The sequence below is a fragment of the Cyprinus carpio genome, chromosome B17, assembly GCF_018340385.1.
Source record: "Cyprinus carpio isolate SPL01 chromosome B17, ASM1834038v1, whole genome shotgun sequence".
Lineage (NCBI taxonomy): Eukaryota > Metazoa > Chordata > Actinopteri > Cypriniformes > Cyprinidae > Cyprinus > Cyprinus carpio.
Window position 1 is genome coordinate 212,764 of NC_056613.1, and position 27,552 is coordinate 240,315.

The following is a 27,552-nucleotide window of genomic DNA, read 5'->3' on the forward strand; positions in this document are numbered from 1 at the left end:
TGTGGAAAAGAAGTGTGCTTAATTGTATTAAAAACTGTCCTTTTGTGTACTTCAAATCTCAAAATTATACTTTTTAAAAAGTGCACTTGAAGATAATATAATATAATTAAAATTAAAGGCCACTTAAGTGAACGTAAAGAGACAATAGGTCATACTTAAGAGCACCTTTATAAAAAATGTACTTTATGATAATGTCTAATTAAGTATTACTTTAAACATACATTTACATTACTTATGATTTTTATTGTGCTTTAAATAAGTATTGATATATTTATCAACATACTAAATAAAGCATATATAAAATAATAATTCACTTAATTCAACTTGTGTGTTCTCCAAAATTACATTTGTTAAATGTATTTTAAATGAATTAATATTTAGTCTGTAATATACTATGTGCATTAATTAATTAATAAAAAAATTAATAAACTTCAATAAACTTTCCTATACAGTATACTCCATTAACACTTATTGGCGAAATTAATTTGGATTCAAATAGTCTACATTTGGTTTCGGTATTATAAGCTAAACTGCACTGTAAAATGACTTTTAGTTAGGTGAATGAGTCTAACCACAGTCTTGGACTAACTACACAACGGTAATGAGAACAACTTCAACTTGAATAGAAAATGGAAAGCTTGAAATAATATCAAACCACGCAGTGTCTCTCTTTGTTTAATGCGCGATGCTACCAAAATACTACGCCATGACGGCGCATCTACTTACCAGATTTTGAAACATTCCTGTGTACATGTTTATAATCGTGATGTGAGGAAACAAACAAGAAGAGAACAATGGAGCCGCCACGTTTGGATGATTACAGATGAGAGATACATGTACTGCAGATGATGAATCAAATAAGTATATCTTGATATAAGTTTTCTTTTATTCTTAATTTAGTCTTGCCATTCACATGCAGCTTTCTCACCGTGAACGCCAAGCAGTTCTTTTGCTATATGAACTCAGGAGGTAAACTGATTGTAATTTCCATCTTAGAAAAACATTGCCAAGCTACCAAACATGTTACCTGTTCCTGATGCAGAAAAAGCAGTTCATGCATTCATGACCTTCATGCAGTACTATGGACTATATTAATTCCCAATACTACAGTCTCTGCACTGGCTACCTATTAAGTCCCTGTGATTAGTTACAAAATATTATTACTTACTTTATAAGGCCCTTAATGGCTTAGCTCCCGCATCTAACTAGTCTTCTACTGCTACAACCCATCACGCTCCCTAAGGCCTCATCAAACGCTGGACTTTTTTGGTAGTACCTAGGATAGCAAAGTCCAGTACCAAAGAGGTAGAGCTTTTCAAGCGATTTGGCTCCCAAAACCTGAATAGCCTTCCTGATAATGTCTGGGCTCAGACACACTCTCTCTCTGTTTAAATCTAGAGTAAAAACACACCTCTTTGGCCAAGCATTCAAATAATGCATCTCATAATTTTGACTGCAGTTATATCTGATCAAATGTGCATTATTATTCTTTAACTTCTCGTTAAACTAATTAATTTTACTTGGCTGGAAAACAGCAGCTACGCTAATTATGTCTCTATTTGTTTCTCTGTTTCTGCTGGATTTACATCCTGTGGTAACTAGGATTTACACAAGCTCCAGTCTGGATCCAGAACACCTGAGAAGAGATGATGCCAACCCCTCAGAGGACCTCAGATGATGCTAACCCAGAGACAACATACAGAACTACCATATTTTGCTATAAGTTTGATTGCATAATTGCTGTTACTAGTGTTAATCGCCTGTTTGTTTACAGTAGCAGGCCACCGGAAGTGATTTGAATATTGTTGTGTCCGAGCGGCCGCGGATCATCTTTAACGGATGAGGAAAGAGTCAGTTTTAAGGATTTACGGAAACAGCTTAATATCAAGATTATGATGTTTATTAACAAGACTGACCAGGAACAACTTTTTATCTTAACATCAGCTCACACACCCAATCGACATTCCTTTGGGGGGCGCTGTGAGCTCTCTTATTTAATGCTTTTTTTAAATACACTCAAATATATGTGGGATTATTATCAGAAATCACACCATGTCTCATACTTGGGGACAGTTTACTTGGAAATTATATTTCATGTCTTCCATTGCATTCGTTATTTGTAGTGCGCCAGCCACCCAATAGGAATAAGCATTGTGCTTTTAGGAGGCCTACTTTTAATATGTCTCCGCTTTCATAATCTGTTTCATAGCGAAACACAAATTATGTCTTTATTTTGTGTGTTTTTCAAGCTCTTTAATGATCAGATCAAAATTCCAAATTTGTGAAAATTCCACCACACCCAAACTTTTATTCCTCACATTTAGCCTATTTAGTTAATAAAATGTTCTAAAAGTTGAAGTGGGCTCCAACTTTTAACCATAGGCTGTGCTATTGTTTTATTTTCAAGGACCTGTAGGCTAAACAGGTATGACTCGGGCTATTCACAAGCGTATGCGGTCCTGGTATAAGCAGTAAATATTGGCATAATAATTTAACAGCTTCATTCATTAGTTGAGCCCCCTGTCAGAATCTGTAATGAACTTTCCATTCATTACCTACCAGACGGTCACCCGCTCACTACAGGCTCCTGCACTACACCCACTGTGGCACGTCACCCCCACTACAGTTCCCGATCCCCTTGCACAATGGCCACAGCGAAGCACTATCACACACACCCTGCTGATCCCGCGAATTCACACAGCTGTACCCACCACACATCCTAGATAAACCTTCAGCTCAGACACCTTCAGGCTGCCGTGAGTATTGTGTTTATATTCCATGTTGGTCTGTTTCCCGGCTTGATTTGCCTTTCGGTGTTTCCTCGTGTTGTATCTTTGCCTGGTTTTCTTTGGATTCCTCTCTCGTCTTGCCGCTTTGGATACTGTTTGCCCCTCCTTGTGCCTGGGTTATCAAACCTCTAGTCTCGCCCTGTGGATTGACCTTCTGACCCGACCTTGACCATGGAGACCCCATTCTTAGTTTACTGGATTGCTCTTGCCTTGTCTGCTACTAGTCTGTTTTGCCTTTGGTCCTGACCCTGCCTTGTTTCTGACCACAGTCTTCTAATACCAGTTTGCAAATGAATCCGCTTGTCTCACGTCCTGTGTCAGGCCCGTAACACCAACCACCCAGTAATTCACAATAATTTTGTGCTTTGTTGATGGACAAATCTCCCAGCATTTCTTCTACCATGTTGCCTGATGATTGAGGTAACCTTAATTCAGCTCTTAGGTGATGCAGATGTGTTCAAAGTTTACACACACCTTGCAGAAATTACCATTTTTTAATGATTCTAATCTCTCGAACCCTCTTATTGCTTAATATTATAAGCATTTTGCTGATGACGTAAGAGGGTATATAAACTTTATTGGACGGCAATTGTTGTCTATTCTTTCACTGGAATATGTTTTATGAACAATGGTTTTGTTCTTCTCTTTTGTTTGTGTTTTTTTCTTCTTTTTTCTTTCTTTCCTCAATGTATTTTTTTCTGACTTTCCTGCCTTCTTTGGATCAATTTCAGAGCGTTCACACAGACGGTGAAGAGAGATTGGTGTGCAGCTTCATGACATTTGAAGTTTAGTCCCGGATGGAAGAGCAGTTCAAGTTCATTTGGAGTTCTTTTTTTTATTATTAATTATTCATCTAAACTTGCTTTTCACTACATGCTGGAGATAAGATTTTAGAAGAAAACTTTAGGTCCTGTTTAATGTTTGGTGCTATTAAGGTTTGAGAACAATGGCCGGGTTACACTAAGCCAGGATCATTTTCATTAACATGCCTTAAAAAAACATTACGGGTGTGCATCTTAGAGACAAACAAAGGCACTGGTATTTTTAAAGATCAGTCAGTGGCAAATTTGCTTTGAGTTTGAAACAGCTCAGAATTACATTTTTAGTCCGGGCTGTTCCTTAAGCCTTTTGTCTGTTAAACCAGGGGTACAAGTAACACAGTTTGGTAATGTTTTACAATAAAGTTTCAATTGTTGTACATGGAATGATAATTTTCTTGATTTTTTTTGTATTAAGTGTGATTTGTGTGTGTATGTGTGTTTAGTAAATCCGATATATGTTATGGGGATTCAAATTGACTCCACAAGGATAGTAATACTAGTAAATTTTGACCTTGTGGACATTTGTAGTCCCCATTTGACGGAAACAGTTTTGTAATACATCATAACAGTATGATGTTTTCCTGTGATGGCGAAATTACAAACGCCATTGTATTCCTCCAGAACTCTTTCTAATAATTAGGTTGAAGTGTTGTAACTGTGGGTAAGTGTTGGGTTTGTCTTGTGCATACGGCAAAAAGTGTTTTTTGGGGTATTTGTTTTAGAGATTTTGTCAATAATACGAGGGTTTTCCATTTTGTGTTTGCTTGATTGTACCTAGGTAAAAGATTTTATTTTTTATTATTATTATTAAGATACTAAATTTCAACTTCATTGCCAGATGTATATGTATTGGAAGTACATTTTTATGTTCCACTAATTGCTTATCAGAAGTGCATATTTACCATATTTCAAAGCACATATAAATTATGTACCACTTAAGTGGTAAAAAAAAATCACTCAAAAGTTAAACTAATTGCAATAAATGTAATTTTAAACTGTAATATATTTGAAAATTAAGTACAAATAATATGCATTTATGTGTGTCAGAAACATTACATTTAATTCACACTTAAGAGTATTGTTAACTGACATTAAAGTATATTTTAGTTAACAGTAATTGCTTGTCAGTACATTAGTTGTACACTTTAACCATATTTTAAAGACACTATAAGCATTAATGACCATTATATTTACATAAAAGATGTACTAAAAAGTCCCACTTAAGTGGTCTAAAAAACAAAAAAAAAGTTCAACACTTATTGCTTTAATATAATTTTAAAATGTGATACCTTTGAAAGTATTACAAATATAACGTTCAAAAACTTAAGTGGTGAAATGCGGTGACCACACACTAGTTGCAAAATAAATGTTAAAGTATATTATTTCCGCAATAGTACCACTTATAAAAGTATACTTAAGTGCACTTCTTTTTCACAAGGGTAATTCTAATATTTCTGAGATACGGAATTTGGGATTTTTTCCTTAGTTGTCAGTTATAATCATCTAAACTAAAAGAAATAAACATTTGAAGTGATATCAGTCTGTGTGTACTGAAATGAATATAATGATACAAGTTTCACTTTCTGAATGGAATTAGTGAAATAAAATCAACTTTTTGATGATTTTCCTCCATTATATGACCAGCACCTAGTGGTATATAATATATATAAACTACAAAATGTTTTCAGTTATATTTATTTAATTAGCAGACACTTTTATCCAAATGTTCACTTAGAAATTGCATGGTAAATTATTTTAAACTGTAGTACTGTTCAATTTTTTTTTAAATAGATAATTGTTTTCTTTGTTAATAGTTATTATTGTTGTTGTTGGTTTAGATGAACTCTCTAAGCATGTACGCTATTGCGTGGGAAAGCAGGACTTTTATCTTGGTATGTCGATGTGACGTCATAGGGCGCGCGCCTGCGCTCCGGCTCTGTTGTGATTCGGCTGAAGAAAGGTTTTTTAATCACTTAAAGTGTTTAATCATGGAAACAGTTATTTTTTGACCAGAGCTGTAAGTGTTTTTTGAAAACGTAACGGTATTGTACTGGGGCTTATTCCGATGTTATTTCTGTTATTTCTCGTGAGTGAATGAGTAACAGGAGAAACGCGTCTCTATAAAGTAATCATCTCGTCCGTAAACCACTTCGACTCTGTGTGTGTGTTTTACTTCTTTATTTAGCTAGGTGATAGAGATTGGTGACAAATAAATACGTTAATGCAGAGACAACTCTGAAGCAGGTAGAATTATTCACTGAAAGTGAAAGCAGAATATGTTTATAACACCATAACGGTCTTCATTTATTGCTTTGACACTTTAGTATTATTTATAAATTTGTGGTCGATAGATGCCTTTGTTAATGTTTGAATCATTAACTCTCACTCTGACTGACTCCCTTACGAGTGGGCTGACTACTGAACTAGGGACTGATGAGACACACCCAGAGATTTAGATTGAGGTTTTATTATCTGTTAATTATTTCTGACTCTTAACCAGAGAAGCTCCTGTTGAAGAGACTGAACACACAGTGTTATACAAGATGGAGTTTATTAAAGAAGGAGAGAGAAGACGTGAAGATTGAAGACACATTCAGACTCAACATGAAGAGACTGAGACACACACAGGTTGGTTTTCATTCTCAAAAGCTAAATGACAGTCTTGTTGGAAACATCTGTTCATGTAATCGCTGATGTTTAGTAAGTCTCTGAAGTTTTGAGATTTTCACATACATAATAACTAAAAAAAAATCTTGGTTTCACTGTATACCTTTATTATGGAAAAATGTCATTTACTGACTAATTTACAGATACAGTTTACTGTTATTAATTACGATACTTCTATGTACGACCCCCGATTTCCAAAAAAGTTGGGACACATGTCTGTACAATGTGTGAATAAAAACAGGAAAGCAATGATATGGAAGTTTTTCAAATTTCAATATTTTATTCAGAAATACAACAGAAAGATGAATATCTCAAATGTTTAACTGAGAAGAATGTATCATTTTAAGGAAAAAAGAAGTTTGATTTTTAAACTTTCATTGGCATCAACACAATCTCAAAAAGTTGGGACAAGGCCATGTTTTACCACGGGTGGCATCCCCTCTTCTTTTTATAACGTCGGCAATCGTCTGGGACTGAGGAGACAAGTTGCTCGAGTTTAGGACATAGGAAATGTTGTCCCATTCTTGTCTAATACAGGCTTCTAGTTGCTCAACTGTCTTAGGTCTTCTTTGTTGTTGTATGGTTACTGTTATCATGCACAAATTAACCATGGATTTACTACTCTAACCATATTTTAACCATGGTATTTGTACAACTGTGGTTACGCCAAAAATTTTATTTTCGTTATTGTTGAGGGTATTTTTTTTTTGTGTTGAGCATTTGCAGCTCGGTTCTGTATTTGTTTGTGTTGCAAGTATTTGCAGCACGTGTGCTGTCAAACTGATGAAGTTGTTTTCCTTAATCTCGCTGGTGCTTCTTCTTTTGAATGTGTTTTGTGAAGTTGGCAGCGGGTGGAGCTCTCTTGGCCACCGTGCCTCTCCCCTATTTTGCCAATCTTAGCCCCACCCGTACATACACAACCATGGCCGACGATCGCGGGAAACAACACGCACATATTCAACACAAAAGCCAAACAATGGAGAAGTTGTTTGAAACAAAGCGAATCACACGTTACTCAACCTATCAAAAAGAAACAAAAGCAACCTCGGCGTCCAATTCGAGCCCTTTCCCACTCTCTTGAGTTTCTCTCCACTGTTGGAAAGCTGGCTTCCGATATTTACGCAGGTCCGCCTCTTGCCTGATGATAACCCTTCTTTTTAATGTTGTTTGTTTCTCTGATATTTTCCTCCTTTTTTATCTTGCCATCTCTCCTCAATTACACTTTATTTTGCTAATGATGCTAAGTTTTGAATAAAGCGTCTGCTAAGTGACTAAATGACAATGTAATGTAATATGCGTTCCTGTTCAAATTGACACTCTCTTCTCGCTATCAGGACAAGACACGCCCCCTTCTCCTCGGCTGATTGTATTACAAGTGTGTTGTTGGGACTTGTCCAGACACTGCGGTCAAAAGCGTCTTGCAAAAACCGATTAGTAACCTACAATTTTAACCCTCTGGGGCCATAGGTTGTCTTTGGGCCTGGAGAAGTTTGACATGCCCTGATATTTGTGTTTTTTTCAGTGCTGTGAAATATATAAATGGCTAAAGGCCTAATAACACTGTAATAATATGTGAGCTGGTGCAGCTGTATGTACATGATTGTGTTTTTTGGAAAGCGACGTTTTATTGTGTGGTTAGTGAAAAAACTAAAATTTTTGACGTTCACTGAAATCAGGCAATAAAACACTTAGAGAACATTTGTTCACAAGACTTCTGAGAACAGATTTTCAAGCCTAAGAGTTTTTTGCTTTAAAATGATGTGAAAAATCATCTTGATTACTCGCTCACAGAAAACAATATATTGATTTACATTTTTTAAGACACTTTTTGTGTAGGAGAGGTATATGCGAGAAGGCCATCAACTATCATGCATAACTGCGTTGATTCACACCTGAGAAGACAAAGACCCGCATAATGAGCCTTTCAGCCAGGTGTGTGACTGAGAGAGAAGAGTTACAAGAAAGACTCTGTGGACAAAATACTTTTTTTTAAAATACATTTTTAACATTATTGTGATGGTCACTGATACTATTAGTAATTTATAGAAAAAAAGAACACAATTAAACCACATAGCACACATATACAGCACACATATTATCAGTGATATTTACAGCTTACTTGATACATTTACACCTCAGAGGATCCTGGGTATAACACATTCAAAATACTTACACCAGAGTAGATATTTATGAACAGAAGCTTAGTTGCATTCATAACACAAGCATGCTTTGTATGTAGGCCTATACAATATTATAGGTTATAGTGTTGTCACGGTACCAAATTTCAGTATTCGGTACCGATACCAGTGAAAAATCCACGGTTCTCGGTTCTACCAATGTCGGTACCAACCAAAGTTTAAATTTAGACTAAATTTACCATTAAAACTTCATGGTTCTTGGTACCAAAGCAAAACACAAAAGCATGCTAGCTGAACAACACACTATTTTTATTACTAAAGTTAAACAATGCCATTCTTCATACTTGTTTAAAATTGTGTGTTTCAAGTTTTTTCCACAGGTATAAAATGAAAATAAATTACAACCCTAAAAAAACAAATTTTTATAAATTAACATATATACGCCATGACCCAACAAGGTTATAAACTAAAATATTATTATAAATGTAAAAAAAAAAAACAATGGCCTAATTTAAGTATTTAAAGACAAGGATTGTAAAACATTTGAGTGATTAATAACTAGATAAATAACAAAACAATAAGTTCATGACTGAATAAACAATTCTTCCTTCTTTTTAAACGTTAACCTTTTTATAAATTTTGCAAAATTCCTGCCATTTCTGAACAACAACTTACAAATTAACAATATTTTATACATGTCCAGAAAAAACAAAACAATGGCATGCAGTACTGAACAGTCTTTCAAGAACAGCTTGATTGTAAACATTTGAGTAATTGCAAACTCTGAACTGAGATAGAGACCAGCATTTTTTTCACCGGAAAGTTTCACCCAAAACAATACTCAGGCCTACACCGTTATTCCTTAAGTTACTTTCTTTCGTCACTTCCAGAAAGATTTTCCGAAAGAGAACACTAACATATTTTCATGTTCCCCTTGACTGGTGGAAAACTTGAGCTTCTGGGGCTAACAATTTTACCCCTGCATTACTGAACTGACTCTTTGATATGGACAGCTTGATGCAGCAATGCAAAGGTACTTCCTGGCAAACTTTTTATTGCCCATTTTCCCTCACCCAACAGGAGACTGTGCTTCATCATCAGCACTGTTAGAGAGACAAAATCTGACCGTTCTTTAAGAATCACCATTTAGGTTGCAGTTCAAAAGACACCGAGCTGCAGGTCACATAGCGATGCGGAAGATCTCGTGTATCTTTTCTTTCATTCTTGGGCTAATGCAGAAGTCACTTTGTTTGATGACTGAGACAGCACTCAATATCTTCAGATTAATGGCAGAGACTGAAGACCTGGTTTTATGTTTGATGGGCTAAGTTCATTAGAAGGACTGACTCTCCTCCAGAACTGCTTTTATGCATTTTTTGTCCTTTTCATTAGAATTATACCTTTTTTCCTGTCTTCATCCAGGACAGAGACAACCTGCTTGCTTCAGAATCGTTCCCTTTAGAGAGACAAAGCTGTTTCATCATTAATCGTGTGATCTGGAGAGGTAGGTTGCAGTGGTGTCAAAAGAAACCGCACTTGTGCAGGTAAAAATAGCGATGCCTGAAGCACTACTCGTGTATCTTTTCTTATTTACAGCAAGGTGGAGATTGTGTCCAAAACAAGGGATCCAGGTGTAGTCCTCAAAGGCTTTTTTGTTATTTGTGGCATCGTCTGTTGTGATGCCTGACATTCTTGCAATTGTCCAACTTCCAGTCTTCAAGTTTTTCTTCAAAGGCCTCCTTCAAACTTTCAGCAGTGTGGTCTGTGTTGAGAGACCACAACAGCCAAGACACCAGATTGCAATTTCCACGATTTATAATGTACTGCAGAGTTACAGACATGAAAGTGTCTGCAGTTGTACTTGTCCAAAGATCTGTTATGCAGCTGTAAAACAGTTTGTCTCTGAGATGCTGGATTATGAGGTCTTCTGGTGTCATTGTAGATGCGGTAATCTCAGTGTACATAAAAAAGTTAGACTTGGAAGCTGGTATTTTGGGTTGAAATGATGGAGCATTTGTTGGAATCCACATTTTTGAAACTGTATAAATGGGCACATTTATCCATACATATGAATTCAGCAACAGCTCGGTTCAGCTTTCTTGCCTCTCAGTGAGTTTTTGTCATACTTTTTGCTGCCACTGAAAAGCTTCTGTAAATGTTGTCTGTTTATGAGTTTGCTGGGGTGTTCCATGGTCTTCCTCCGCCTGCAGCTGTAAAAAAATATAATAAATATACTTTATAAGTATAGAAGTCAAACAATGGGCTGAGTCTGAACAAATGAAACATTAGTTTTTCTCTAAATAGCAAACCTCAGCTTTTATAATAAATCTAGATAAGTTTAAAAAATGAATTAAAAATTATACATTTCAAAATGTACTCATTCATTTGTAAAATAAAAAGTTTTTATCTGTTAACTTAATTTAATGCACAATGAATAAATGTGAATGATCAAGTGTTTGTATTAACATCCGCACAAACATTTATTAATGTTGGAAAATATATTCACTCACTGTAAGTTGATGTTAGATAATGCATGAAGTAGCATAATGTTAGTGAATGGTACTACTATCATAAGTTTTTTAATGCACTTTTTTTTAATCAAACTGTGTTCGTATTTTATTTTATTTTTTTAAACCTGCTAGTTATCCAGCCAAGAATAAGCTTAGGTTAGAACTGCTTTTTTGACTGATTTTGAGGACATAAACACTGAACCATACATTTTTGTACACCTTTTGGATATACAATCATTAAAAAAAAATTCTAGTGTGTAAAAGCAGTAAACGCCTTTATGTCGTCCTGTGTTGTTTGTTTTTTACCCTAATTAAATGTATAGGAGCTTTAAATAGTTAATAAAGAATTTTAATTCTAACACTTATTATATTAGCGTTAGCCGCATCACGGATGCTAACCATTTACTACACAAACGGCTGTTTATTTCTATCCGACTGATTCCGACATTCAAATTAAAATATTATATATAATTCATAACAGAAGCTCTATATTTGAAATTATCCTGAAACTTACCTGCTTGAACTCTTTCATCAGATATTTCAACATATTTCAACATGTATGGCTATATTCATGAACAGAGAATAGCATATCTCAGTAACGTTTTGTCTAACCAATCTCACTGATATTAGGCTAGTAACAATATATATATATTTTTTATATCGTATTGCTGTTTATGTTATATAACATAAAAAAAATATCGTATCGCTGGGTATGAGAATCGATATCATATCGTATCGTGACGAACCATCCGATTTACACCCCTATTGAGTATTCACTGAGTTATCATTCATTTTATTGACGCGTTTCTGAATAAAGATCACCGCAGACCGAGGCTGCAGACAGCGCACCCTGTTTGTTTTTCCTTTATTTTGTAAATGCACAAAAAGTTTTGTTGTTATTATGTGTGGATACAATTCAAAAACTAAACCTTTTACAGATTTGATTGATGTATTTCTCTTATCTGTATGATCAAAACAAGTGTAATTTAAGTTCTTTTTGGTATTATCAGGAGAAAACGACACAAAGCGCATATTTTCATTAGTCGGCCCCAGAGGGTTAAGGAATGGCAGGCAGGGCACTACTTAGACTAATGTACATAGCGGAAACCCTGATTAATCCCCTGTTTACCAATAGAGCCTTTCATTGAGACAGTGAGGGGGACGGATTGGGTCACTATGAATCTGAGGGGGTCATGCCCCCCCCCCCGTCCTTAGTGGCATCTGCGCACCTGCATGCAACCCCATACCATCAGAGATGCGGGCTTCTGAACTGAGCGCTGATAACAACTTGGGTTGTCCTTGTCCTCTTTAGTCCGGATGACATGGCGTCCCAGTTTTCCAAAAAGAACTTCAAATTTTGATTCGTCTGACAACAGAACAGTTTTCCACTTTGCCACAGTCCATTTTAAATGAGCCTTGGCCCAGTGGAGACGCCTCCGCTTCTGGATCATGTTTAGATATGGCTTCTTTTTTGACCTATAGAGTTTTAGCTGGCAACGGAGAATGGCGCGGTGGATTGTGTTCACCGACAATGTTTTCTGGAAGTATTCCTGAGCCCATGTTGTGATATCCATTACAGTAGCATTTCTGTATGTGATGCAGTGCTGTCTAAGGGCCCGAAGATCACGGGCATCCAGTATGGTTTTCCGGCCTTGACCCTTACACACAGAGATTGTTCCAGATTCTCTGAATCTTTGGATGATATTATGCACTGTAGATGATGATAACTTCAAACTCTTTGCAATTTTTCTCTGAGAAACTCCTTTCTGATATTGCTCCACTATTTTTCCCGCCGCAGCATTGGGGGAAATTGGTGATCCTCTGCCCATCTTTACTTCTGAGAGACACTGCCACTCTGAGAGGCTCTTTTTATACCCAATCATGTTGCCAGTTGACCTAATAAGTTGCAAATTGGGTCCTCCAGCTGTTCCTTATATGTACATTTAACTTTGCCGGGCCTCTAGTGCTACCTGTCCCAACTTTTTTGGAATGTGTAGCTCTCATGAATTCCAAAATGAGACAATATTTGGCATGACATTTCAAAATGTCTCACTTAAACATTTGGTATGTTATCTATATTCTAGTGTAAATAAAATATAAGTTTATGAGATTTGTAAATTATTCAATTCCTGTTTTACTCACAATTTGTACAGTGTCCCAACTTTTTTGGAATCAGGTTTGTACTTCATATTTATTTAAACATAAATTATTAACAAGCTAAGTAAATAAGGTACACTAGAGATGTTTTAGGACATTGAATGATTTAAGGTTTCCTGAGTTATGTAATGTATGATGGATGGATTTACTTTATCGTACTTCAAAATCTCAACAGCCATTCACTACCATTATAAAGTTTGGAAGAACCAGTGCCCGGTTGCACAAAGCACCTTAAGTTAAGATCACATTGGTGTTGTAGGTTTGGTCATGGGGCCTGATTATGTGGATGTGGCTATTGTGGTTCAGGGTCATTTTCAGCACCAGTTGGCAGCAGGAAGTGCAACACATACGACAGACCTTTAAAATAGTCCTCCTTTATTTACCCACTTAAATGCATATGCGCACTGTGTGACGATGGTGGCTTAGTGCTTGAGTCTGTTATATCTGCTTACTATTAAATTGATGGTTTTAATGCTTTAAACATATATTTGTTGTTTTTCTGCTTTAGACATGATGGTGCTGAAAGAGGAGAGTCAAGATCTGAATCAAACAGGAGATTTCATAACCGGAGAAAAATCTTTCTTTGAAAAAAGAGCTCAGAAGACTGGAACTAGAAAATGTTTCACCTGCCAACAGTGTGGAAGGAGTTTCTCTCAGAAAGGAAATCTGAAGACTCACATGAATATTCACACTGGAGAGAAGCCGTTCACATGTGATCACTGTGGAAAGAGCTTCACACATCAAGGAACCCTTTATACCCACAAGAGTCTTCACACCGGAGAGAAGACGTACACCTGCAAACTGTGTGGAAAAACGCTGAATCGAAAAGGAAATCTTCAGACTCACATGAGAACTCACACCGGAGAGAAGCCGTTCACATGTGATCAGTGTGGAAAGAGTTTCACTCGTAAAGAAAGCCTTAAAAATCACATGCGGATTCACTCGAGAGAAAGCTGCTGTGTATGCCATCAGTGTGGAAAGCGTTTCACCGACAGTAAGCACCTTAAGAATCACATAATGACTCACACTGGAGAGAAGCCTTTCATGTGCCATCACTGTGGAATGAGCTGCGCAAACAACACTAACCTTGAAGTCCACTTGAGAGTTCACACCGGTGAGAAACCCTTCACCTGCCAACAGTGTGGAAAGAGCTTCTCACGGAAAGAAAGTCTCAAGGATCACATGAGAGTTCACACTGGAGAGAGGCCATACACATGCAAACAGTGTGGAAAGAGCTTCACAAATAAAGGATCCCGTTACACCCACATGAGGACTCACACTGGAGGGAAGCTTTTCACGTATCTTTAGTGTGAGAAGACTTTGGTATATCAAACAGATCTTTGGTCTGAGTCATTTAATATTGAGTGTCTGCCAATACTTGTATTTCCCTAGTACTAGTTATTCAAATCAAACCAATGTGAACAGGGATATGCAGAGAGTTCTGTTGCAATGATACACATGCGTGATCATAATAATGAATATGTTAATCATCTTGCATTTTATATGTAAAATAAGCAGAGTAATTGCAACAAAAAGTGGAGATAAGGTGAGAAAGCATGAAGCTTGCGGTCTCAGAAGGACAATCTGTCGGTCAAGTAAGCAAGATGCAACCCATAGCAATGCGTTATGTCAACATCTGACAGCAGATAAAAAGAGTGATTCCTTACAAGAGTGGAAGTATGTGTGTAGATCTCATTCATGCATGCACATTTGAGCTGCTTCATCAGCCCTGATACTGATCCTTGTCAAGAATTTGAAGTCCGTAAAAAGTCTTAAATATCATAAAGAGTTGGGGAAAGTCTCCACATTTTTGGAGCGCAAATGGAGGAGACATTTGAAAAGGCAGACATGTTTTTAAATTGGCTGGAGACTGTAATGGTAACTGATTTGAGGAAAAAGAGAATTTGAGAGAAATTCTTGTCCAGGATCTCAGTCAGTTCCAGTGTTCAGCACAGATTACCAGGTAATCACAGATCGAATCTTACAGCTCCAGATCTGCTCGCAGATACTTTAGAACCATCCCGATAATATCTAACATGTTTGATATTTATGATTTTAAACCGGGATGATTACAGCTATGATTATGTCAGTACTTTCACAATAGCCAATGAGAGAGAAGTCTACAGGGAGACAGAGGTTGACAGAACTTTTGAAATGGTGACCGCGAAGCAAGTATGGGTCCGAAACGGCTTGTCGAAATGTGGTGCCAATATGACTGCAATCATCAAAAACATGCAATGTAGCCGCAATGACATAAGAGAAGAGCAGAGGAGACGGCTTCGGCTTTGAACATACCGGATGAGTGTATAAAGATGCTAGCGCATTAGTTGGCAAGTCTAAACATTAGCTATTGAAACATCAAACTAATACCCTCTCTTGCATACAGATCTATCAAAGGACGAATTGCCTCCTTAAGTAGCTCTGTTGTGTGGTTGTTGTTTGTGACCACCACTGCCATCTCTGTTCGAAGGTTGTAGCCCTACATAGATGCTTATACTTCTAAAAAACCAAGCTTGTAATTGTTTCTACATTTTGAGGGAAATAATTACTTTAACGCACATTAGTTCAGATTAATTTAGAGAGGAAACATTGAGTGTCAGATAAGAGCAACACTGTTGAGGATGCGGTACTCTAAGCTTCTCAAACCCAAAAGCAAGTGGGAGTAGGGAGAATAGGGCTTACACAAAAGCAGGACTGGCTTGTATTGTGGACAGCATGACACGTGTGTGATATTGTGTGCTTAAGTACTGTAGATAGCTGCATCATGTTTTTAATTTGGCATAACTTAGCATAAAATTCAAAACAAGTCAACATACCATCTTCATTTGGTCATTGCTTTTGTGGATGCATTCAGCATGTTCAGGAAATAATAGTTTTTGTGCATTGCAGCAAAGAGTTGCCCTGCGATGTGAGTAGTTACCCATCTGTAAAGTTCAATGACTCTCCTTAGAGCATCTCTTGGGTCTTTTGTATTGTATTCGTGGAATCTGTCATACAAAGCATAATGTTCTGAAGATCCAGTCAGAGGATGGCAGTTGGTATCCTCCTCCTCATTTCAGCTTACCTTCTTCTGCTAGCTGGATATTTTCTGTGGTTGGTTCAGCAAGTCTCTCTTCATGGGCTGACTCTGCCTCTCGTAGGTTTGTGTGTGCTGCAAGTCTTAGGGAAGTGCTTCTTGCATAGTTTACTCTAAGACTGTAAAAGAAAGTAGATAATTGTTCCACATCTGTATACATTTCTGGAGCACCACTGACTTCCTTTTTGTTTCCTACTATGGAAGTCAGTGGTGCCCCAAACTGTACCAGCTTCTACCCTTTCTGAGGAAGCCAGGAGCAGCCATCGATCAAGAAAGAGGTCGGGTGACAGCCAGGCTCTTCTTTATTTTCTGAAAGAACAGGCACAGAGGGACGAGGAGAGAACACTTTACTGTCTAGATCAGGGGTGTCAAACTCAATTCCTAGAGGGCCCTCAACCCTAATTAAACACACCTGTTCCAACTAATCAACTCCTTGATATGTGTGTTGGAGCAGGGTTGGAACTAAACTCTGCAGGGCTCCGGCCCTCCAGGAATTGAGTTCGACACCCCTGGTCTAGATATAGTCATGTTCACTCAGACACGCAGGCAGTTCCTCAGGAGATGAAAGCTGAGTGGCAAGATGTCCTCGGAGATTGTTCCCTGACAGGTCCCTCTCATCCACTGCTGCATTCTCCATGTCAACAGGCACCAATCTCCTCTGGGTCGGAAACAGTGGTCTGATCTCCAGGGGCCCTCAAGACAATAGCATGCCAGCGCGTCTTTAACATCTCGAAGGTGTGCTCCATGATGTTTTCTTGCTTGTTGTATCAGGCTGGTGGTATGGGGTCATGACAGCAATAGGATGCTGCAGGCACCACCTCCCAAGAGGGACAGTAGCCAGCTGGTGGATACAGAGCCTGGTGGTACATTGGTGATCTGCGCAGGACAAGGGCATCATGTACGGATCCTAGATTGCCAGTGTACACATAGAATATTAACATGTAGAATAAGCTTTCTGTTTACGCAACACTTTTTTGTGGCTCAGCAGGAGGAAAAATCCTGATGTGGATCCTGTCAATGGCTCCAGCAACACAGCGAATGGTTCATGGCCAGCAAGGCCAGCAAAACCTCCTGAATAACTTTGTGGAGGATGGTCATCATCTCCTCCACAGCGTTGTGAACAGTCCTACAAACCGTCGCATGCTGAAGTTTTCTGAAATTACGCTGCCGATGAACTGTAACCAGCACTTTAGGTTCATGGCTCCATCCATGGGCTGGCAGCGTCTGGAGCAGCATGTTGCTGCTTAGGGCTGGTTAAAAAAATGACAGTTTCTTTATTTAAATAGATTCTCATTTTTATGAAACAATATTGATTCTTAAATTTGAAGAATTGATTAGTCTAGCCTGTTTTCAGATAATGATGGGGACATTGTAGTGCACCTCCCGTCCAATAAATTGCAATAAGCTTTATGTTTTGTTACTTTATTACAGTATTCAAACAATAGATGCCGTCTTGATGTTGTTTAATGTGGAGTGACATATCACTGTAAACTGATCGTCTCCTCCGCTTTAATAGTGGTTACAGCATGAAATAAACATGAATGAACATCAGAAAGTGCCGAAATCTGTCTCATGTCATCGCTCAATCAGTGTTTCAAACACAAAAAGACGACAATAGCTTGAAAACAATGTGTCTCTTAACGTCACGTTTGCCACAGAAAAACACATTTGGTGCCCATGGTTGAAAACTCAGAAGCGAAGACCAGGAGACTCTTGGGTAATCTTCAGCAGAATTCTTTATTGAGAACACGCTGCGTGGCACTGTAGTCATCAAAAGTCTAACTAGTCGTTGATACATTGTGGTATATATACATTTTAAGGGGGAGAGATACATAGAGGTGGAGACCATCTAAACAAAGCATGCATGCAGTACTGTTACAGGAGTTTCCCCAGTCCCTGATCTCATCAGCATAACAGTGTCATTCAAATGCATAGGTGCTAATCAAGCGGCAACCTCCCGCTCTCTAACGTGAAGCCAATAAGGAAGTGACTAAAACTGTAATTCATCGACTGTCCGCTTGAGGCTGGCTGCAAAAGGGAGTCAATCCCATAGACTCCCAATGTTAAAATGCCCAACTTTACAGCAGAAAAAAACATGTTTACAGCCTGGTGCAAAAAATGATTTTGGTCTATATAGCTAATTTTGCCCTTCATGACAACTGTGAGGGGGGTGATTTTTTTTATAACTCATCCGTTTAAATTATATTAAGCCTTAAAGTTCTGCATAATTAAGGGCGTGGCCACGTGAGTGACAGGTGGATTGCCGCTGCTGACAATGCCGGCGCGCTAGGTGGGCGTGGCTTCAGCAACCAGACCCCCGCCTTTTTTGCCCATTTTTCGATTATCGGGAGAGTCGCGCGGTGACGCGCTGCCAATATGGCGACGGCCCGCTCTGCACACTTTGAGCTTCAAAACCGCTATTGAGGAATCTATGGGTGACGTCACGGACACTACGTCCATATTTTTTTACAGTCTATGGTGCTAATCCAATCAGTCTTAAAAAGTCAAATGGCAAGGAAGAGCACAAAGACAAAAGGTCATTATCTCAGACACCTGGGCTTCCTGATATGATCCTTTTTTACCTCAAAATGTAAAACACAGTGTACATAATTTTTTCAGTTTATATACACTATTACATTGGAACCTAGATTTAACATTTTATAAATTTTTAATTCCACACCATGAACTCATTAGTTAGCTAGAAAAATGAACTTTAGAAAGGAGCATTTTGCTGAATATATGCACCATATAGCATTCATTATAATTTATGGTTGAATAAATCAGTTATGTTTTTGTGACAGCCTCCATTTGAATGTTTTTGCTTCAAAAAACAAATTGGAGTAGAAATACATTTATGTAATTACGTAAATACAATTATGTACAATTCCAAGGTTGTGCCGATTATAATGGTGGCCTCCGTGGCGTGCTCCGCAGTTGTTTTTGTTAGTTTGTCCTGTCTTTAGTTATATTCCTGCAAGTTTCACCAGACATGAATTGCTGGACATTCGGCACCACACAACACCCAATATATTACCTGGGTTTCGACTATATTCCTGATGTTTTGCTGGACATATTAGTTAACGGTGCAGTGGCGCTGATCCAATCGCTTCAGGACGCACAGATGGGGGAAGCGAGCCGGCACCTTGGGAAGCTCAGGCAAGCGTGGATTTCGAATGCCGTTGCGTAGCATCCATCTGGCGAACTTCCGCTCTGTACCCAAAAAATGGACAAACTTCTTCTGCTCTCCTGGACTAATAAGGATTCCTCACACTCCTTCTGCTCTGTGGTTTCATGGAAACCTGGCTGAATGACACCATACGGGACAGTACGCTCCATCCGCCGGGCTTTCAGCTGTTTAGAGCAGATAGCGACGCAGAATCAATGGGGAAATTGCGCGGTGGTGGGACATGCTTTTACATCAACGAAAGGTGGTGTACAGATGTAACTGTGTTAAAGAAGATGTGCTGTTCAGATCTAGAAACACTCTTCATTAAAACTCTTCATTAGTGTTTACATTCCTCCGCAAGCACACGTGAGCTCAGCTTTACAGAAACTCGCTGATCAGATCACAGAGACAGAACAACAACACCCGGACTCTGTTTTAATCATTCTTGGGGACTTTAATAAAGCAAATCTCTCTCATGAACTGTTAAAATAGAGACAGCACATCACATGTCCCACCAGAGACAGTAATATCACTGTTACACCACAATAAAGAGTGCATATCACTCTGTTCCACTGGCAGTTTTAGGACTCTCTGATCACTATTTGTTTCATCTTATACCAACCTACAGGCAGAAACTGAAATCAGCTAAACCTGTATTAAGGGCTGTAAAACTCTAGTGCGGACATTAGTGTGGAAATGTCTGAAGGAGATCACCAACTGCAAGAAACCATCCCCCAGCACTGTGGAGATTCAACAACTGGCAGATGATCTGAATTAGTTTTACTGCAGGTTTGTTGAAAAAAACAACGCACGCCCTGAATGAATATCTATACAAACATTCATTCATACTTCATGCAACCTCTCTCTTACACCTGCACCTCAAATCAGCGAAGATGAGGTGTGCCAGGTCTTCCGGAAGCAGAAAAAGAAAAAAGCACCAGGCCCAGACGGTGTTACACCAGCCTGTCTGAAATCCTGTGCTGACCAGCTGGCCCCCATCTTCACACAGATCTTCAACAGATCGCTGGAGCTGTGCGAAGTCCCTTCATGCTTCAAACGCTCCACCATCATCCCCATCCCTAAGAAAACCAAAATTACAGGACTAAATGACTACAGGCCTGTGGGGCCTCTAATGTCTGTGGGCCATGAAGTAATTTGAAAACTGGTGCTGGCCCAGCTGAAGGACATCACTGGACCCTTACTGGATCCTCTGCAGTTTGCCTACAGAGCAAACAGGTCTGTGGACGATGCAGTCAACGTGGGACTGCATTATGTTCTGCAACATCTAGACAGATCAGGAGCTTATATGAGGATCCTGTTTGTGGATTTCAGCTCGGCTTTCAACACTATCATCCCAAACCTCCTCCTGCCCAAACTAACTCAGCTCTCCATGCCTACCTCCGTCTGTCAGTGGATCAACAGCTTCCTGACAGACAGGCAACAGCTAGTGAGGCTGGGAAAATACACATCCAGCACCCGTATAATCAGCACTGGAGCTCCCCAGGCCTGCGTTCTTCTCCCACTGCTCTTCTCCCTGTACACTAACGATTGCACATCTAAGGACCCCTCTGTCAAGCTCCTGAAGTTTGCAGACGACACCGCTCCACACTCATCGGCCTCATTCAGGATGGTGACGAGTCTGCTTACAGACAGGAGGTTAAAGAGCTGGCTGTCTGGTGCAGTCTCAACAACCTGGAGATTAACACACTCAAAACAATGGACTGGACTTCAGGAGAAACCCCTGTTCTCCCCCTACTCACCATCATGAACAGCACTGTGATTGTGGTGCCCAGGAAGCTGAATGACTCCACTGCAATACCTCAGGACCTGAAGTGGGACATTCACATTGACTCCATTGTGAAAAAGGCCCAGCAGAGATTGTACTTCCATCGCCAGCTGAGGAAGTTCAATCTGCCACAGGAGCTGCTGGAACAGTTCTACTCCACCATCATTGAATCCATCCTTTGCACTTCTATAACTGTCTGGTTCAGCTCAACTACCAAATCTGACCTCAGAAGACTACAGAGGGTAGTCCGGACTGCTGAGCAAATCATTTGTACAACCCTCCCTTCTATTCAAGAGCTGTACTTATCCAGAGTGAGCAAAAGTGCTGGCAAAATCACTCTGGACCCCTCACATCCAGCACACTTCCTCTTTGAACTGTTGCCGTCTGGTCAACGCTACAGAGCACTGAGCACCAGAACGACCAGACACAGGAACAGTTTCTTCCCCCAGGCAATGCATCTCATGAACACTTGACAATAACTGTGGAACACACAACACTATTTATACACACATACACTTATTTATCTAACACACGTACTTAGTGTACACTTCAAGTTTGCACATAATATACCTGTACATACAAATTGACAATTGTATGTGCAGGTATATTACAAGACAGTTTTGTATGTTGTTATTTCTTGTTCTAATTTTTATTCTTTTATTATCGGTTTTTGTTCTGTCGCTGTGAATCTGTTGCACTGCGGAAGCTTCTGTCACGGAAACAAATTCCTTGTATGTGTAAACATACCTGGTAATAAAGCTTATTCTGATACTAATTGTAACTTGAGTGTAATTTAAGTTTGTATATAAATCAGTTAATTTTAACCTTCAATAGGCCTTTTATAGTAATGTAGTACAAATTGACTATTTATATTTTACAGCACTAGTTTTTTTCCTTGAAAATTTGGCTTGTACTGTACTTGATATATATCCAAAATAATCATTATTTAATTGAGTTGAATCGAATTGAAAGCTTGTGAGTCAAAATCAAATTAAATTGTCAAAATTGTCAAAACCCAGGCCTATTGTTGCTGTTCCTGGAGACTATATGTATTTATTTTTATATTTTATTCAGTATTTATTTAGTTGTGTTTTAAATATACTGTCTGAAATTAATTGTTGAAGTCTGCCAGAATTAAATCTCTTTTTAACATCTGATCTGTTTGGTGAGGAATTTGCTTATACTTGATTTCAGTTTCATTCATTTATTGATAAGCACTAGCCAAACTAGTGTAGTTGTGGCCTAATGGTTAGAGAATTGTACTTTTGTAACCTGAAGCTTGTGAGTTTGTTTCTCAGTATGGGCAGGAAATGTAGGAGGGTGGAGGGAATAAACCTGAGGTGACTTTGAGAAAGTCACCAAACCCCAGTCGCACCCTGGGTGCACATTGCTCCAGGTGTATGTGTGTTCACGATGTACAGGTATCCGTGTGTTCACCACTCACTGCTTTGTATGTACACTTGGATCGGTGAAAATGCAGAGCACAAATTCCAGGTTACCATACTTGGCTACACGTCACGTCACTTCATTGAACTAATGAGCTTAGGCAAAAGGAGAACATAATAATCATCAAAGGAACTGAGACACTAGGTCAACAAGGAAAACAGAACCAAACACAAAGAAACAGAACATAACTCTTGACACATGTAGCATCTTCAACAACAGAATATTAAACAACACAATTTTACGCATTTTGTTTGGAGGTTTTTAATGTGTGTTTTTGTTGTGTATTAAATGTCATTCTTAGATTATTCCATAACATATTGATGGAAATGGATGATAATTGCAAGTGCATTTAGTATTTATTTGGTTTTACATCAACATCTTTAATAAAAAACTGAACATTTGCTTCCACTCTGGAATGGCATCAGTTTGACGGTTTTGGGCAAAACCTGATTGAATTGTATTAAAAGTGCTCAGAGAAAATCAAAATAATAATGGTGTTCCCCATGGTTCATTCCACTGGTGCTGCAGTAGGATCTGTCTTGAACGCAGATTTGCGGAAATACCACTACACATTATCTACTTGAAAAATAATTTCAGAAGAGATCAAATAAATCAAATATAACAAATTTTGTCAGTCAGGTAAATATGTATTATGCCAATTACATAGTCAATTCAAAGATATCAAATCAATACAAGACATAAAATTCTGAAAGATAAATCTAAGAGTAATGGATGCATACCTGACTTCAGGAAAATGTGTGGACACATTCCATACTACGGGCTTTCTGGCTACAGAATCGCAAAGTAGTGTTTTGTCACTTCCCTTACATACTCAGACCAGACAACAAAGAAATCTTCAAATCACTTGTACAAACATAAAATTCCCTTTGGTTGTTAGGTTTGGTGATCAAGGGTCACACCTGGCTGGAGACAGATTAACATTCTCACAGACCCCTAAAGGGGGACACACCCCCTCCTCAGCAGAACACAATTCTACAAAGGTTTTCAATATTTCTTATAATACAAGTGACTACTGTGAAATTAAGACCAATTTATCAATCACACAGATAGCTTTAAAATGACACCAAACATGAAAAGTTTACGATCATGAATTCTGAAGATATAGTAAATGCTTTATGTGAGCATAGCAACTTGAGTTTTTGCCATTTCGGACCATGTACCCAGGTGAAGGGGCTGACAAGCAAATGGTCTTTCTTCCAGGTCTCCTTATCTGATAAGAGTTGATCAAAGCCCACTGTTTTGTGGCATGGGCTTTGCATTGCGAGAGTGTTTGGCTTCATGAGGAGTTAATTTCATAAGGAAGTAATTTCACTCCTTGCAGTCCTTCCCGGACCCCTTGGCGCAAACTCTTAGCATTCTTTAGGGGGCCACAATCAGATGATTTTCATATGATGTTTATTACTGTCAAAGTCTTTGCAGAGTGGGCAGCACTAGTTGATGTGTGCAGGAGCAGAGCGGTCACCTGAAAGAACAACACCTTGAGGCAGAAGGTGGGATTGCAGGGTTTGTCAGATCTCCGTAGGTGAAGGAATCATTTCACTGACGATGTTGCAATGTGTGCAAGACATCTAAACAACTTCTGAATGACCATGCAATAACTGAACACTGATGACTTAGGTGGTGATGTGGGATGAGAAAAGGGGTTATAAGATAAACAAAAATACACAAAATACCAATTGTCAAAAGTTGTAAATCTAATTTTTGGTAAACAGGTCTCATTTCATAGCCAAATTGATTATTACCACCTAGGTATTTGGTGTTTATTATTAGTAGGTATTTCGCAAAATCAATATAACCGGTATATTTCAAGTCAAATCAAGTTTATTTTCTTTTCGCTACATGTGTGGACATACAGTGGAACGAAATGTCGTGCCTCACAGGACCATGGTGCTACATAAATACAGACATATATAGAAGTAAAACAGTATAAACCTATAGACCCCTTAAAAGTTTGTAAACATTGCAACGTCTCCGGGTGGGCGGGGCTTAGCTGGAGGCAAAAAGAGGGCGCTGTGGACGCAATGTTGAGCCAAGCGTAAACTAGCACGTTTTAGGAGGGATTTATTAAACATGGATGCAGAAGAAGGGTTCGGAACGGTCCGAATATGTACAGTAACTGACTCTGCGGGACCGTGACAAAAAAATAATAATAAAAAAAAGTGGGAGTTAGCATACATTTGTGAATTATTTAAGTTGATGTGTTGTTTCACTGTCGTGACTGGTTATCTGACCAAAATATAATGACGAGTGGATAACATTACAGTAAACTAATTTATTTATTTATTTATTTTTAGCTAAGCCTGGTGTAGTTATTGTATCTTGTTCTCATTGGAAACATTTTTAACCAGGTTTTGGATTTTCCTAGACAACATGAATTACTGTTCGGGTGTTTGGGGAATTTTGTCAGGGCTTATTGTCTAATGTAACCTATCGCTGGGCTAACTATGATTAGAAATGTGGATTATTTTAGAGACCATTGCAAGGATGGCACACACATCTAGTCGCTGTATGTTTGTTTAACAATTTAAGCTAGCTAGTGCGCTGAAGGTTGGCGACTTTTCACCTATAAAACATAAACTTGCTGATTTGTACTAGATAAAACCAACACACCAGTACATATGCATAGATTATTTTACCTAATATAAAGTGTGCACTATTTATGATCGTCTCTGTCTAGTCTGTATGCCGTATTGCATTCAACCACAATTGTCTTCTTGATTTCTGTGAAGGAATGTCGGCCGGATCGGTGAAACTTTAGTTTGAACAAAAGTGTGCGGGGTTCCTTCTATTCTGGCAGCCAAAAACACAACAAGACGGCATTTTAACGTCAAAACCTCAAACTTTTAGCGCGCCTGCTATGATGAGTTCTTCCTTATGTTTTGCCTCCAGCTAGAGCTGTGACGTCACAGTGACGTAGGCGATTAAGGGATTTTGATTATAAATATAATATATATAAATGTTTACCTATACATAAGCTAAAAAATACAGACTATACGAATGCCTCACATAATACTATACCTATACACAACTAACCTACTGACAAATTTTGATTTTAAATACTATATATAAATGTCTACCTATACATAAACTAAAAGGGTGGAGGAGGGGAGATGGTCCATGTTTCAGGAGGTAGGGGGTTTGTGTGGGGTTTCAGAGGAGAGCGGGGATATTTGAGTTCAGGGCTCTCACAGCTTGGGGGAAAAAGCTGTTGAGCAGTCTGGCAGAGCGGGCTCTGATGCTCTGGTACCGTCTTCCTGTTGGCAGGAGCTGGAAGAGACTGTGAGAGGGATGGGTGGGGTCCTCCACGATACTGTTGGCTTTGCCTGAGCATCGAGTGAAGAAAATGTCCAGGATGAAGTGGAGAGAGGCACCGATGATCTTTGCAGCTGTGTTCACTGTCCGCTGGAGGGTCTTGCGGTCTGCTGCACTACAGTTCCCGTACCAGACAGTGATGCAGCTGGTCAGCACGCTCTCTATGGTTCCTCTGTAGAAAGTGGTCAGGATGGGTGGAGGGAGACTTACTCTTTTCAGCCGGTGGAGAAAGTGTAAGCGCTGTTGTGCCTTCTTGGAGAGTGACTTGGTGTTGGTGGTCCAGGTGAGATCCTCCGTGATGTGCACCCCCAGGAATTTAGTGCTGCTGACTCTCTCCACAGTCGAGCTGTCAATGGTCAGTGGGGGGTGTTCAACAGAGTTTCTCCTGAAGTCCTTGTGTGACTGAAGTGATAAGCTCCTTTGTCTTCTCCACATTGAGGTACAGGTTGTTAGTGCCACACCATTCAGCCAGCTGGGCCACTTCCTCTCTGTAGTGCATTTCATCGCTGTTGCTGATGAGACCTACCACCATTGCCGCAAACTTGATGATGTGGTTAGAGCTGAACTTGGCAGTGCAGTCGTGGGTCAGCAGCGTGAAGAGCAGTTGGCTGAGCACACAGCCTTGTGGGGCACCTGTGCTCAGCGTGGTAGTGCTCGAGGGTGTTGTGGCCGACACGGACTGACTGAGATCTTCCAGTTAGAAAGTCCAGGATCCAATTACAGAGGGAATTGTTAAGGCCCAGCAGGTTTAGTTTATTAATGAGCTGTTGTGGGATTGTTGTGTTGAATGCTGAGCTGAAGTCGATGAACAGCATTCTGACATAGGAGTCTTTATTTTCTAGGTGGGTAAGAGGTGTAGGGTGGAGGAAATTGCATCGTCTGAAGAGTGGTTTGGATGGAATGTAAACTGGAGCGGATCAAGTGTGTTGGGGAAGCTAGTTTAGCGGGGGCTTGTAGTCTGTGATGGTCTGAATGGCTTGCCACAGGCTCCGTGTGTCTCTGTTGTCTGTGAAGTGATTGTTGATTTTTTGAGCATATGACCGTTTTGCATTTTTGATTCCACAGGACAGATTGGCTCTTGCTGTTTTGAGGGCTGCTTTGCCTCCTGATCTGAATGCTTCATCTCTGGTCTTTAGAAGCCCACGAACCTCTGCTGTCATCCACGACTTTTGGTTTGCACGTGTGGTGCTGGTCTTGGTGACTGTAACATCATCAATGCATTTTTTGATATAAGAACTCACAGTTTCAGTGTACTCCTGCAGGTCTGTGAGGTTGTTGTTTTGTCCTCTTTAAAAATGTTCCAGTCTGTGCACTGAACGCAGTCATGTAGTTTTGAGGTAGCATCATCTGGCCAAACTGTGATGAGTTTTGTTATTTATTTGTTGTTCGCTGAAGGCGCTGTACAGCTCGCGAAGCGCATCCTTCACGTTAGCACACGGGGATGTAATCTGTGACAATAACAATGGCCGTGAACTCCCACAGCAGATGGAACACTTCACAAACATAAACTCCACCAGCAATAAACAGTGTTTTGTCACTACCACAGCATTGGTACACCACTCTTTGTTGACGTACACACACAATCCACCCCCGTGAGCCTTACCAGACAGTGATGAATCTATGTCTGCTCGGTAGCAGGCAAGTCCGTGCAGCTGAATAGCGG

At 39.2% G+C, this 27,552-nt stretch overlaps 1 protein-coding gene and 1 long non-coding RNA gene across 2 annotated transcripts; both read left to right on the plus strand.

Annotated features, from left to right (window-relative positions):
• Nucleotides 1–6,103: 6,103 nt before the first annotated feature.
• On the plus strand, nucleotides 6,104–14,555 carry LOC122134467 (gastrula zinc finger protein XlCGF8.2DB-like). Its single transcript, XM_042743132.1, has 2 exons — nucleotides 6,104–6,238; nucleotides 13,591–14,555. The coding sequence occupies exon 2, from the start codon at nucleotides 13,593–13,595 to the stop codon at nucleotides 14,388–14,390; it is 798 nt and encodes a 265-aa protein (XP_042599066.1). The 5' UTR covers nucleotides 6,104–6,238; nucleotides 13,591–13,592; the 3' UTR covers nucleotides 14,391–14,555.
• Nucleotides 14,556–16,912: 2,357 nt separating this feature from the next.
• LOC122140264 lies at nucleotides 16,913–17,707 on the plus strand. Its single transcript, XR_006156938.1, has 2 exons — nucleotides 16,913–17,056; nucleotides 17,144–17,707. It is a non-coding gene; the product is annotated as an uncharacterized LOC122140264 (long non-coding RNA).
• The last annotated feature ends 9,845 nt before the right edge of the window (nucleotides 17,708–27,552 follow it).